The sequence below is a fragment of the Chenopodium album genome, chromosome 1, assembly GCF_948465745.1.
Source record: "Chenopodium album chromosome 1, dcCheAlbu1.1, whole genome shotgun sequence".
NCBI lineage: Eukaryota > Viridiplantae > Streptophyta > Magnoliopsida > Caryophyllales > Amaranthaceae > Chenopodium > Chenopodium album.
Window position 1 is genome coordinate 47,547,012 of NC_137834.1, and position 12,685 is coordinate 47,559,696.

The 12,685-nt window shown below is 34.6% G+C and overlaps 2 protein-coding genes across 2 annotated transcripts; both read right to left on the reverse strand.

Annotated features, from left to right (window-relative positions):
- Window positions 1-6,198: 6,198 nt before the first annotated feature.
- Window positions 6,199-6,968, reverse strand: LOC145555776 (photosystem II repair protein PSB27-H1, chloroplastic-like). Its single transcript, XM_081617499.1, has one exon. The coding sequence runs from the start codon at window positions 6,880-6,882 to the stop codon at window positions 6,346-6,348; it is 537 nt and encodes a 178-aa protein (XP_081473625.1). The 5' UTR covers window positions 6,883-6,968; the 3' UTR covers window positions 6,199-6,345.
- A 622-nt stretch (window positions 6,969-7,590) lies between these two features.
- On the reverse strand, window positions 7,591-12,470 carry LOC145555765 (uncharacterized). Its single transcript, XM_081617491.1, has 4 exons — window positions 12,015-12,470; window positions 11,834-11,892; window positions 11,025-11,723; window positions 7,591-7,958 (listed from the first exon to the last, which is right to left on the reverse strand). The coding sequence occupies exons 2-4, from the start codon at window positions 11,889-11,891 to the stop codon at window positions 7,936-7,938; spliced, it is 780 nt and encodes a 259-aa protein (XP_081473617.1). The 5' UTR covers window position 11,892; window positions 12,015-12,470; the 3' UTR covers window positions 7,591-7,935.
- Window positions 12,471-12,685: the final 215 nt, after the last annotated feature.

The following is a 12,685-nucleotide window of genomic DNA, read 5'->3' on the forward strand; positions in this document are numbered from 1 at the left end:
TATTTTGGAACTGATCATATACAACCTACACTTCAGGTGTAGTGATTCAAGTACAATTGGCAAGATTTTATCTCAATGTATACACATAATTAATATGACCAAAATGTATCTTCAACGCTATGCAACATGAGTCATAACTGAATACAAATCAAATCATAAATGTGCAACATATCTTGATAGCATATGGACGAAAGTTGGCTAGAAAACATTTCAAATTACCATTATTTATATAGGGATCATCAGTTTAACTAATTTTTGCCAACTTACTCCAATTCTCCCCCTAAGTTGGTAAAATATCTCATATATAGGGGCATCACAGTTCTTCACCAACTTAGTATACAAATTTACAATAAAATTCATTTCATGGGAGGATCATAATCAACAAAATTTATCTCTCAGAATAATTATATTAAAATAATCTTTTATCTCTTCTAGAGAGCAATTTTAAATTATTTCTTCATTAACTATACATTGCATAATACATATGTATTTATTATTAAATCTTTCACAATTTGTTCTCTTCAGGAGATCAATAATTCAACATCAATGGGGAGACATATGTTGTGCAGTTGAATTTCCTTCTTTTCTATTTCTTATGTGCTGACATACAATAGCCCCAATCAAGAGAATTGTTATACAAATATAAACTTTTTTTTTTTTTGTAATTTCACTAGGTGGTGATCTTCGGGATCAGTAGAAACGTTGATAGTAACACTAGTTACTTAAAATTTTCACATGTAATTTGTACGTGGTGAGCTTTTGGTTACCTAATATTTGTCAACATATAAATTATTCTAGTGAACTTCTGGTCACCAATTATTCAGATTGACCAATATATTATCTCTTGAACTTTTCTTTTTACACAAACTATTAAAAATCACAATCTAAATATAGCTCAATCTCAATGTTATGTCTTGCCATTCAATTTATTTCATATATTTAACATGAGAGAGCGTCAGCACATTATTTCTTTCATATCAAATGAAACTTTAGGTTTTCATAACGGGAATTTATTAAACCCCGGATGGCCTAATTATTAATTATCACATCCAATCACTTTTGCTTTACACTAGTAGAAAAATACAAAAAGGCAACCCCCAAATGGCACCGGTTCAGGCCAAACCGGTGCCAAAAATCGGCCTAAAAATGGGCGAGTTTTTAGACAAAGAGAAATGGCACCGGTTCAGATCAAACCGGTGCCAAAATTACAAATGGCACCGGTTTGAACCGGTTCCATAAGATGTTAAAAAAAAAGGTTCAATTCACATAATAAACCCTAAAAAAATTTCTCACTCCGCCTCTTTTTATTTCATTCCCTCTGATCTCCTTCTCTCTCCTCTCTCCCTTCTCCTCCTCTCCCTTCTCTCTCCTCTCATCTCCCTTATTGATCTTCATCTCCCATGCATATTCGATCTAGCTCCTCTCTCTAAACCGATCTTCTTTCATCTCCTCTCCCTAGCTTCTTCGATCTCCTCTCTTTCTTTGATCTACACCACCACAAATTCGACCACCGCCACAAAGCCCACCACCACAACATCACCACTGCCGCAAAGCCGCCGCCACCACCACAAAGGTCGACGGCCGCCGCAAATCCCACCGACAATTTCTGGGTATAATTTATACGAGGTTAGGATTTAATTTGATTTTAATCGATTTTGTTGGATTTAATTTAGGGTTTAAAGTAATCAATTTTGGATTTTAATCAATTTTTCTGGGTTTATTTAATCGATTTTTGGATTTTAATTCGATTTTTGTGGGTATAATTATCCGAATTTAATGGGTTTTGTATTTTAATTCGATTTGTTCTCGTTTTTTCTGGGTTTAATTTTGGGTTGATTAATCAATTTTAATTACATGCATGTGTTTTTTTTTGGGTTTTTTTTAATTACATGCATGTTTTTTTTTTTTTTGGTATAATTTATACAAGGTTATGGTTTAATTTATAAGTTTAATTCGATTTTAATTGATTATATTGGATGGAATTTAGGGTTTAAGTAATCGTTTTGGATTTTAATCGATTTTTCTGGGTTTATTTAATCAATTTTTGGATTTTAATTCGATTTTTGTGGGTATAATTATCCGAATTTAATGGGTTTTGTATTTTAATTCGATTTGTTCTCGTTTTTCTAGGTTTAATTTTGGGTTGATTAATCAATTTTAATTACATGCATGTGTTTTTTGGGTATTTTTTTTAATTACATGTATGTGTATTTTTTTTTTTATTTTGAGTTTCTGGGTTGTTTTTTTTTTGGGGATTTTGTATTTTTTTTTCAATTTTATTTTTTATAATTTTGTGTTTTGTGGGTATAATTATCTTAATATAATCGTTTTTGTTTTTTTTTTTCAATTTTCAGTTCGTGAGTTATCTTCGTCGAAAATTGATGGCCGATACTTTGCTTCTGCAATTCAGCTACTGAGCTCGTTCGTCGAATCCATTTGGTTTTTTTTTTTTAGGCAAGTGTAAAACTACTGATTATAAATTTCAATTATATTATGTATTAATGTATTATGTAACATTTTGGTGATTATGAATTTCAATTATATTTGGTGTGTTATTACTGATTATGAATTAATGTTATAATTGGTGTTGTATTAGTTTTCTGCCAATTTTCAAGTGAACAAAGAACAAGAACAAAAACAAAACAAAACAAAACAAAAAATAAAAAAAAATTTGGGCAGTTTTGGCACCGGTTAACCGGTGCCAAAACCAATGAAATAAATATTTTGGTTCATTTTTGGCACCGGTTAACCGGTGCCTAATTGAATATATGGCACCGGTTTTGAACCGGTGCTAAAAAGGGGGTATTTGGCACCCCCCACATAGGCAGCGGTTCAAACCGGTGCCTTAGACCGGGTTTGAACCGCTGCCAAAGCACTTTTTTCACCTAGTGTTAGTATTTAAATTATGATCAGTTTTATAATATTGGTGATCACCTTATTAGAGATACTTTATGCATGGCCATGAAAATGATGTGATATAAGTACACCAGTGTGTTTCTTTCTACAATTGGCAAGACAATTAACTAATACTCATACTCCACTGGAGCATTGATTGTAATCTTGATACATGTTAACCTTGTTGGAAAACATTTTATACTCTTCTAGAGTACTTTATATAATCATATCACATTTTAATGTATTAGAAATGATCTCTTCAGGATATACATAAAATGTGTCACTTAGCTTTCTCAAATTTGTCATTGTCAATTAGTGCTTCTTTCCTGTTCCAAGGATTCTTATCGTTGTAACCTTTTGCATTACCACACTTCAGGTGTGCTAGTTCAATATATAGCAAATGATCTTGTCCACCTAGGACATCAACTTAATATGTACATTTATAGCTATTATATAGGTAATGACATTTATTCATATCCATCTTCAGGATGGTATCATGCTAAATATTTGATTATCATGTGACCACCTCTATTAAATAAATTATTGATGTTTAGGCTAGTGTATGTACCAAACTGACCATTAACATATTTAATTATTCATGTGCAAGGATTACATAAAAACAGTGGAATAAACACTATCTCCCCCTACTCCTTGCATATGGGGGTATAAAACTAGTCCAACAATCTTTAAATTCATCTTCTTCTCAAGCCATAAATTCTTTTAGCAATGCATGTATCAAACAAAGCAAAGTTATTATTTTTCTCTAGCCCAATTATATTAATCATATTTAGCTCTTATAAGTGTGGGCATAATAAATATACTTTTAAATAAGTTGCTCACAAGTAATGTTGTGGATTAATTTCTTAACTCATAACACTATTTCTTGCTCAAATAGCTAATATATGTAATCGTTTTGGTAATTCTCATGAATTTTCAATGAATTATATCAAAATAACATCATGCAAACATGCTTATATTATTATTATTGTTTCAATCTTGAGATTGCTCATTCACTTCTGGGAATGAGCTAATAGTCTAGTTGGGATCAAGGATCTCCACTTTTAACCCAAAGTTGGAATCAAGGATATCCACTCAAAGACCATATAATAATATATCGATTGTTCAAAGTATTTATTTATGTATTTATTTTCACTTTACATACATTGGTTTTGCTTACGGAGGATAATATAGCCAACAACATACCTTAGAAACTATTGTTGGACATTTGTAAGTCATCATGTACATTATGTATGTTTTCATATTATACTTAAGGAAATAAAATTACTAGTAATACACTCCTTGTCTTATTATCCACTTCAAAGTAAATCATAAGTATCTCATATAATAGCGGTGTCATGGTTATTAACCATTATAATTAATTATCATGTATAAGAATCTGATGTCATATATAAGAAACATCATATAATAACTTAATCATGCTTATAAAACCATCTATTCCGCAAACAATATACTTGCTCGGTTTTATTTATCTAATTTTTTTTTTTCAATCATTTCTCTCTCTCCACTCACATAATCATGAATGAAAGTAATAGGTTTAATAGAGTACTATAATTATAATGCTACTGCATACATGGTAGAATTATAAACAAATCGAATAATTAACCACATCAGGTACATAAGATCATGAGAGCAATGCTAAGTAGCCATAAGTAGCCATCACGAGTTATTAGACATAGAATAAAATTGACACATAATGACATCCATAAAGGATTAATAATTGCAACAGTGTTGGGATATAGTTCATGATACATGTGTGTGAATTAAAGAATAATCAAGTACGAGCAACATAGGATACAAGTGTAGAGAATGTTTTATTGATGATTTCCTTCATAAAGCTTGAGAATATAAGTCAACGTCAATCTAGGGAGTAATGGTAGATATGTACATCTAGTTTATAGGAGATAATTAAGGAGGATAATAAAAAGATATTATCACTAAGATTATGTCAATCCTATCATCAAAATCATGACATGATTTGAAAGATACCAAACAAATACAGTAAATAAACATTGTCTAATATGAGGCTAAAGGCAAGCGACACAGACTAATATATATATATATATATATATATATATATATATATATATATATATATATATATATATATATATATATATATATAAACTATTTAATCTTAAACATGGATCCAATTAGATATAGTAGATGAAATTTGTGCTTAACTATATAATATACTCTGGCAAAACGAAACAACAAACATACATAGATTATGAGGAGGCGTAATGGTCATTATTATTAATTATGCAATTTGAATGGATGAAAACCATTGTCAGCATATAATATTGCCCAAATTAAATCTGATCCAAAATTTTATCTTCAAGGATACTATCACTCAAGAAATTATTATCAATCAAGAAATTATTCAGAACAAATTAATTGATGAAATAATAAATCATATGTGGACCTTTGACTATCAGATCTAATACTCTAGGTAATCCATTCAATCGATTAATCGTCAATAATCTAATTCTAAATTCTAATTGTGGCTTACATACAAAAGGTGTATAACTACTAGAGTATGATTTTAGCATGTCGTCAAAAACAGAAATAAGCGTACCTTTGGCAGCATTAATATTTGCGGTTAATCAATCAAACGAGTCCATCGTATTGAATTTTACGGTTACTTTGATTGCCAATATCGAGATTAACAATCTAAGACTTCCCTTGATATTATGCTCATTTGGTTAGATTTGGTGCTGATAACGTGTTGTGGAATAAAGGGAATAAGAGAAGAATTGAGGAGAGAATAAATCTGTGTATCTTATTCCATATGATAAGGTGTATATATACATACAATATATTAGGGTTTGATTGGATAACCCTAGATCTAGATTGTTCCGGAATGATACAAAGGAGGATAATGGATATCCACAAATATTTCATAACAAGGTAACATATTTACGAAAATTGTGAGATATAAACGAATTCATACACGTTCGAGCCATGGTGGAAGTGAAAATGAAGGCATGAGGAACAGAAACATTGACAATATGCATCATAACAATTTCTCTCCAAAGTCCGTCTGTACGCGATAGAGCGAGTTATGGACATAGATCATGTTTAAAAAGTATAACCAATAGACTATTAAGTGAATTATGTGTTACCCTTGGCTAGGTTTTTTAGAGAGAGGAGAGAAAGAGAGGTGGTACCAATGCTTGAACCCCTAGACATAGACTTCAGAGGTTTTATTCTCTTACTACTAGTCCACATGGGAAGCTGGTTACCCTTGGCCTGAGAATTAACAATGTTGTGCCACGAATATGGTCGATTGCAAGAATCCATATATTACTTGTCACAATTCACATCTCACCTTAACCTCAAATATAGATTTCCGGTACATAGATTATGGTAAAATTATGAATACAAATAAAGGACAAAAGGGAGGTGGATAAAAGAAAAAGAAAAAGAAGCTCATCTTCCTCTTAGTAGAGCCTTCTCTGCACTGTCCATCTCCTCCAAGATTCTAGCTCTTCTCTTTGCAGGTATTGGAGAAGTAGGCCCAAAACTAATGTAATGGCCGGAGACGGCGTTGAGGGCGGAATACATATCCCGGAATGATGGCCGGCCTAGAAGGGATTTCTCTTTCCTATACTTAGCCACCCAGAAGTTGGAAGTGGCTCTGAGGTCTGCTACAGCATCAGCCACATCAGGGTCAGTTTTATCCTTAGTCAGCGTAGTCCGAACCTTGCTGATCACCTCTTGGGTCTCCTTCACATATTCCTCGTCTTCAGCGGCTTGCGCAGAGGGTGAGATTAGAGGAGAGAGAATGGCAGCAGTGACTGCAGTAATGGTGAGTTGTCGCCGGGTTAGGATAGTGGGAGCAGAGGCCGAGGCGGACGTTGATGGGGCAACCGAGGTCATGGTGGCAGTGACGAGCTTGGACTTGATTGGCGTTGGGGAAAGGGGTTTCAGCTTGGAAGTTGGGGTGATCAAAGTAGAAGCTGCCATGGTTTAGCTCTAGTGTATGGAGGAAAGGAGAAGAGAGAGAAAGAGAAGGAAAGAAGATAATTAATGGGGAAAAGACATAAGTGTGTGAGTTCCTGTGCAACGTGGGCTTATCGTCTTATCTAAAAGATTTGATGTTTATGGATGAGAGAAGTTAACATGTTGGATTTTCAAGTGACATGGAAAACCAACCAAAAACTACGAAAATGAGACGGTCGTAAGTTATAATGAAAAAACAGCCTGACCCAATAATCACATAACTCGGCTCCTTCAAGAGATTTTTCTTCTCCCCCCTCAAGTGAGTCTCCTACTGTACGAAAAGAAAAAAAATTACAAGACTCATCCCTCCATGCTCCATAGATGCAATTCTTGAAAAACTCAGTATTTCGCGTATTTATGCCTACGACTTTACGGAGTATTTTTTATTCTAAAACTATCAACTCAAAATCTACAAGTTTCAACATTCAGAAAGGAAATTCCATCTCAATTAGACCATATTATATAGACAATGCATGTTTGACATGGAAAAATATGTGACCCGTCCCTTGCAGTAAACATACAAGTGACTAACCTGGGAAAAGACCTGAGAAGAACTCTCTCACCAACACAAAAATAAAGGGCACCAAAAATGACCTACATAAGATTCAGGACAGCATTTCACTTTCCCACCGAAAGGCAGTACCTACCAAAGTAACTAAATCTTCATCCAGCTGAACACATTTAATACAGGCTTTGCATTTCATACAGTATGTATCAATTCGGACTGAAAAGTAAGATTATGTTTACAATTTCACATCTAAGCTCTTCCATCTCAATCTCATGTTCTTCATTCTTGTGTATCATATTTACATCAGTTAATCCTAACCAACAAAGCGCAGGGTTCTCCAGTACCTACATTAGTTATGCCATTAAAATGCCGCATCCTCAATATGAAAAGCAGGAAACTCTTTCTTCAGTTATCCAGTCAGATCAGACACAAACACGACTAATGCATCCCAGTAGGAGCCCCTTTACATCCACGTCAGTGAAAACCTTCACAAGCTCATATCTCCAGCCCTATGGAAATTCTCTTCCATACCCTGCATTTAAACAAGATCATCTTCATTAAAGGAAGAAAAATAGAATGAAGGCAGACAGGCCTTCGAGATGATTGAGCTACATGATAACTAAATCACAATTTGCTCACGGCCAATGTTTAATAGTCATATTATATCACACTTCGTATTAATATAAAATTTCCAGCTAACAAAATTCACAACAATTAAAAAGATTTTCACAGCAAAGAATATGCACCCTTCCATATGGAAAAGTGCACAATCGTACAAAAATACAACAATTGAGCAATTACACACAACCAACCACTAAGAGAGAGAGAGAGAGAGACGGTGGAATTCTAATTAATCTATTTATGTCCAAGTGAACTAGTAAGATTTACATATTCTTTGTAAGTGAGTCCAATAAATTTGTCCACGAAAAAAATAGCTGATAACGCAACGAAAGAATATAGGTTAGGGTAGGGAAAAACTGCCAAAGCAAAGTACATGAAACAACTCTGTGTATCATAACTACATAAAAAGCCATGAGCCAATGATAGAGTGAAATGACATGAAACAGGACCAAGCAAGCTTGGCTCTAAATAAAATGTAGAAGCATCAGCGAGAGAACTAGGTGACATCAGAGGTTCAGAATACAGAGCAGGAAAAGACAAGTGACCTGCAGGTGACACTTATAATTCAGTTTTGAAGACAATGCTGAACATCAAAAAAAAATATTACCTCCGATTTATCTCACAAATAATACCCCAAAGTAGACTTGGCAATCCTGACCCAGACCCGATGACCCGACTCGTGACCCGAAATTGACCCAAAAACATTGACCCGAAATGACCCAGAACCCGAAATTAACCCGACCCAACCCATACCCGACCCGAAAATGGAGTTGAACCGATCCTAACCCGACACCCGAAGTTGACCCGACCCGAAGTTGACTCGACCCGAAATTGACCCAAATTGTTTGATCCGAACAGACCCGATACCCGAAATTGACCCGAATAAACCTGATACCCGAAATGTCCTAAACTAAAATTACCTTATAATTGAACTTAAAATGTCTTGCCAAAAATAACCCAAATTGTTCATCTTTAATCGTAAATAAGCTCATAAACTGAATTGGTAGTGTTATAAAATAACAAAATATATACTGCGCATAAAATTATTGATTTGAGCTTGATTTACAAATGAAACAACCCGAACATGACCCGACCAGATTTTGACCTGACCCGAATATGACCTAACATACTTGACCCGAAATCGACCCCATCCGAACATACCCGACCCGAATTGGACCCGAATCCTGACCCGAAGTTGACCCGAATCGACCCGACCTGAGTGACCCATTTGTCAGGTCTACCCCAAAGTTGCAACTAAAAAAATCGGAGGTAGTATTAGAAGTTTGCAGCATTCAGCATAATTACAGTTAGCAATTGGAATATATCTTGGAGAAAAAAGGCAGCAAGACAATAAGTAGTATTGGGAATTGACAATTAGAAGAAAATTGGTTCACAGATCATGACCCCCCACCCCCTTTGTCACTCTTAGGAAAAGGGGTCTTCAAGAAAAGTGGTTATTAATTGTGGTTCAAAAAACTAATGGATACATCAATCCTTATCATGTGTCACTGAAACCAAAGTAACAAAACGGAAATCCAGAGTTCATTTGCTGCTACAGTAAGACTCAAATTATCAATGGGCTGCTAATCTTGACAACTGACAGAGAAACTAACTACCAACTGAAGGCTACATGAGATTTGTGAACTACAGCGACAAATCGGCGATGTCATCAACTTATCAGAACTAACTATCAACTGATTCATGATTTAAAGTGAACAAGTTAAGAAAATGATTTACTAATTCCAATGCTACATACTCATTTGGATAGAGTTAGGAAGTAGAAAATCCAAAATACACGAATCACTGTAAAAGGAAACAGGAAACTACTGCTTAGCACTGAGTTAGGAAAAGCTTTTGAAAATCCCTTTTTGAAGCCTTATCTTAACTAACTTGAGATATTATGGAGATTGTTGAACTCTCAGAAGAACTAGTATTTCTGAGCAACAGTAATGGTTAAGATATGGTTTCTCAAATGAGCCAAAATTCAAATCCTATGAACCACAGGTCTCATCCCAAAATTAAACAGTCTATCCACAATTTAGTCCTGGCTAAAGCATTTTCAATTTATCCACCATCATCCATAAAAATAGATGAAATGTTGGTTGTGCATAAGATGCTTTTTCATACCAAAAAAAATAAAATAAAAAATCTAATATATGTATACCTATCATATGATTTGATTAGTCAAGACTTGGACAATGCCTACGCCCACAAAATATCTTTCAGAATGCCAGCAATGTCAATTCCATTATTCACTACAAACAATCTGAAAAGGGCTGGGTATGTTTCAAAAGCATGAAACAAGAAGTAATTCCAAGGTAGTAAAGCTGGATTTATGAACGCTGTTCTAATATTGACATGCTAAGAAAGAGTCAACTGCCATCTCTAAAGCAGGAACAGGCTAAGAACTTACCACAACTTTTGTTGTGTTGTGGTAATTAAACATAAGTGATTTCCAAAAAATTCCCCATGAACTTAACACAAAAGACTCTGGGGATTAATTATATTCTACAAGTTCATACCATAAAAATCAAATTTGATAACACAAAGTCATTTATACTAATTCCCATGAAAAAAAAAGATTTGGAACAAGGACTGAAGGACGTTCCACTGGATAGTTTGAAGTCATATCCATTCATTCGCAAAGTAGACACAGAAAAGGCCAACAAGTACCATAAGCAAGCACGCTTGATTCACAGAACATATGACAGTAAACAACAAAGCAGGTGGCATCAGACCACACAAAATTTCAAATACAGTTCCTAACAGTTGAGATATACGGTCAATGCATGAATTGTTTGGTAAATAACAGATGCAGCTTAGAAGAGTTAGAACACTACACAGCCACTTCAAAATGAACATATGTAAGCCATCATACAAATTCCAGAACAATGAAAAGGGTCCAAGAGCACCGTAATATAGATGCATCTGACAATATCAGTACATATATCTACAAAATCTGTTAAGAGTTGATTACCTGGATAGCGAGTAGTAGAAGAACATCGAAAACAGCTCTGAAGGCGCTCAAAAACATCACATGGAACCACATCCAACCCAAACTCATGAGCAACACTTGTATAAGAACTACTCAACCCTCCTCCAATTGCAATACTCCTCCAAAAGCCAAAGACTTGCTGAACAAGGCAGACAGCCCAAAATTCCCACTCGGATGTGACACAAAGATTACGGAATGACAGAAAACCCATAGCAAGAGCAAGCCTGTATACCCGACTACCAACCGCTACATTGCGCTTTACAACCCTACGCCTTGCATTCCTATACACAAATTTAGGCCTCAAGTGAAATCCTATCCTAGCCCACAATCCTGGGCCTGCTTTCCATTTCTTCCCTCCCCTGCTCACCATTACCACTAACCTCACCCTTCCTTTCATCTTCCTCTTCTCTCTTCCGAGTTCCCGCTGTTTTATCTTCTCCAAAAGCTTCCTTTTGAGGGCCCTTCTTTTGGCCTTCAAATGATTACACCAAATAATCTTCCCCAAGGAAACCGTATAGGATAACAATGTCGCGCTATCAGCCATGTACAAAAGATACAAAAGCTCTCTACATTGTTTTCTACCTAGATTTTCTGAACTCATCCATATATGCCGACCAAGTTCCTTCGCAATAACAACTTGAAAATCAGCATTGTACCCCATTAACAATATGAATTCAGACACTGAAACAAAATCAAACAAAAAACTTCAAAAAAAAAATATGGGAATAAATTTGACATAACAAAGTAATGAAACAATCACAACAATGACAGCAAGAGGAAATATAACTTACTTTTTTCAGCAATTCTACTCTTTTCTTTATCCGACATTCTACACATTTTTTCAGGCATCCTTCACCCAGAAAATTAAACCCAAAAAATAAGTATACAAAAATCAGGCGCTACAGTAGAAAAAAAATCAGGTAAAATTGAAGCTAGAAATAAAAATTCTATACAAAATTAACCAAAAATTACCTGAAAAACTTAAAATTCTGAGCTAAATTGCAGGTCAGCAGTTCAAAAATAGGCACCTTAACTTACAACAAATCAAACCCCAGATGTGAATTCCGCAGGAATTGACCTAATTCGAAGAAATCGAACAATAAAAAAATAGTTGAAAAAAACTTGATAAAAAGATCGGAAGAAAGCAAAATTGAATTGAAAGAAAAGGAGGAACCCTAAGAATGGAAATTCTAGGGTTTGAGTGACGCTAATTTTTGTGTTTGTTGATGTTAAAGAGTATGACTCTCACTCTAACATTTTCTCTCTCTTGTAGGAGTTTTCTCTCTCTAGGTATGGGTGAATGTCTGTGAATCCCGCGCTGAGGAATCAGAGGCTGTGAATGATGGGATTTCGACTTTGAGTTCAACTTCACTTGCATGTGGAGATTAGACCCTTTTTTTTTTAGTTAAAGTTTAAAACTTAGGACTTGTGTTTTTCTGTTGTTTGATCAACTTCAATTTATAAATACTCTATTGGTGGGCCCTAATAAGAGTAAAAAATAGCGATGGTTAGTAAAGAATGGAATAAGGATCTGTTTTGATTTACTAAGGGTCTGTTCATATTTACTTTCAGTTCAGTTCAGCTCGGCTCAATTCAGTAAATATGAACAGGCCCTAAGTTGAATTTATTAATTAAATTGATTG

Excerpts from the sequence above, each read along its gene's own strand:
- LOC145555776 (XM_081617499.1), bottom strand. The coding sequence starts at position 6,882 with ATGGCAGCTTCTACTTTGATCACCCCAACTTCCAAGCTGAAACCCCTT.
- LOC145555765 (XM_081617491.1), bottom strand. The coding sequence starts at position 11,891 with ATGCCTGAAAAAATGTGTAGAATGTCGGATAAAGAAAAGAGTAGAATT. Across the intron at positions 11,724-11,833 it reads GAGTAGAATTGCTGAAAAAA|TGTCTGAATTCATATTGTTA; the intron begins GTAAGTTATATT and ends ATTTTGTTTCAG. Across the intron at positions 7,959-11,024 it reads TTCTACTACTCGCTATCCAG|GGTATGGAAGAGAATTTCCA; the intron begins GTAATCAACTCT and ends GTTTAAATGCAG.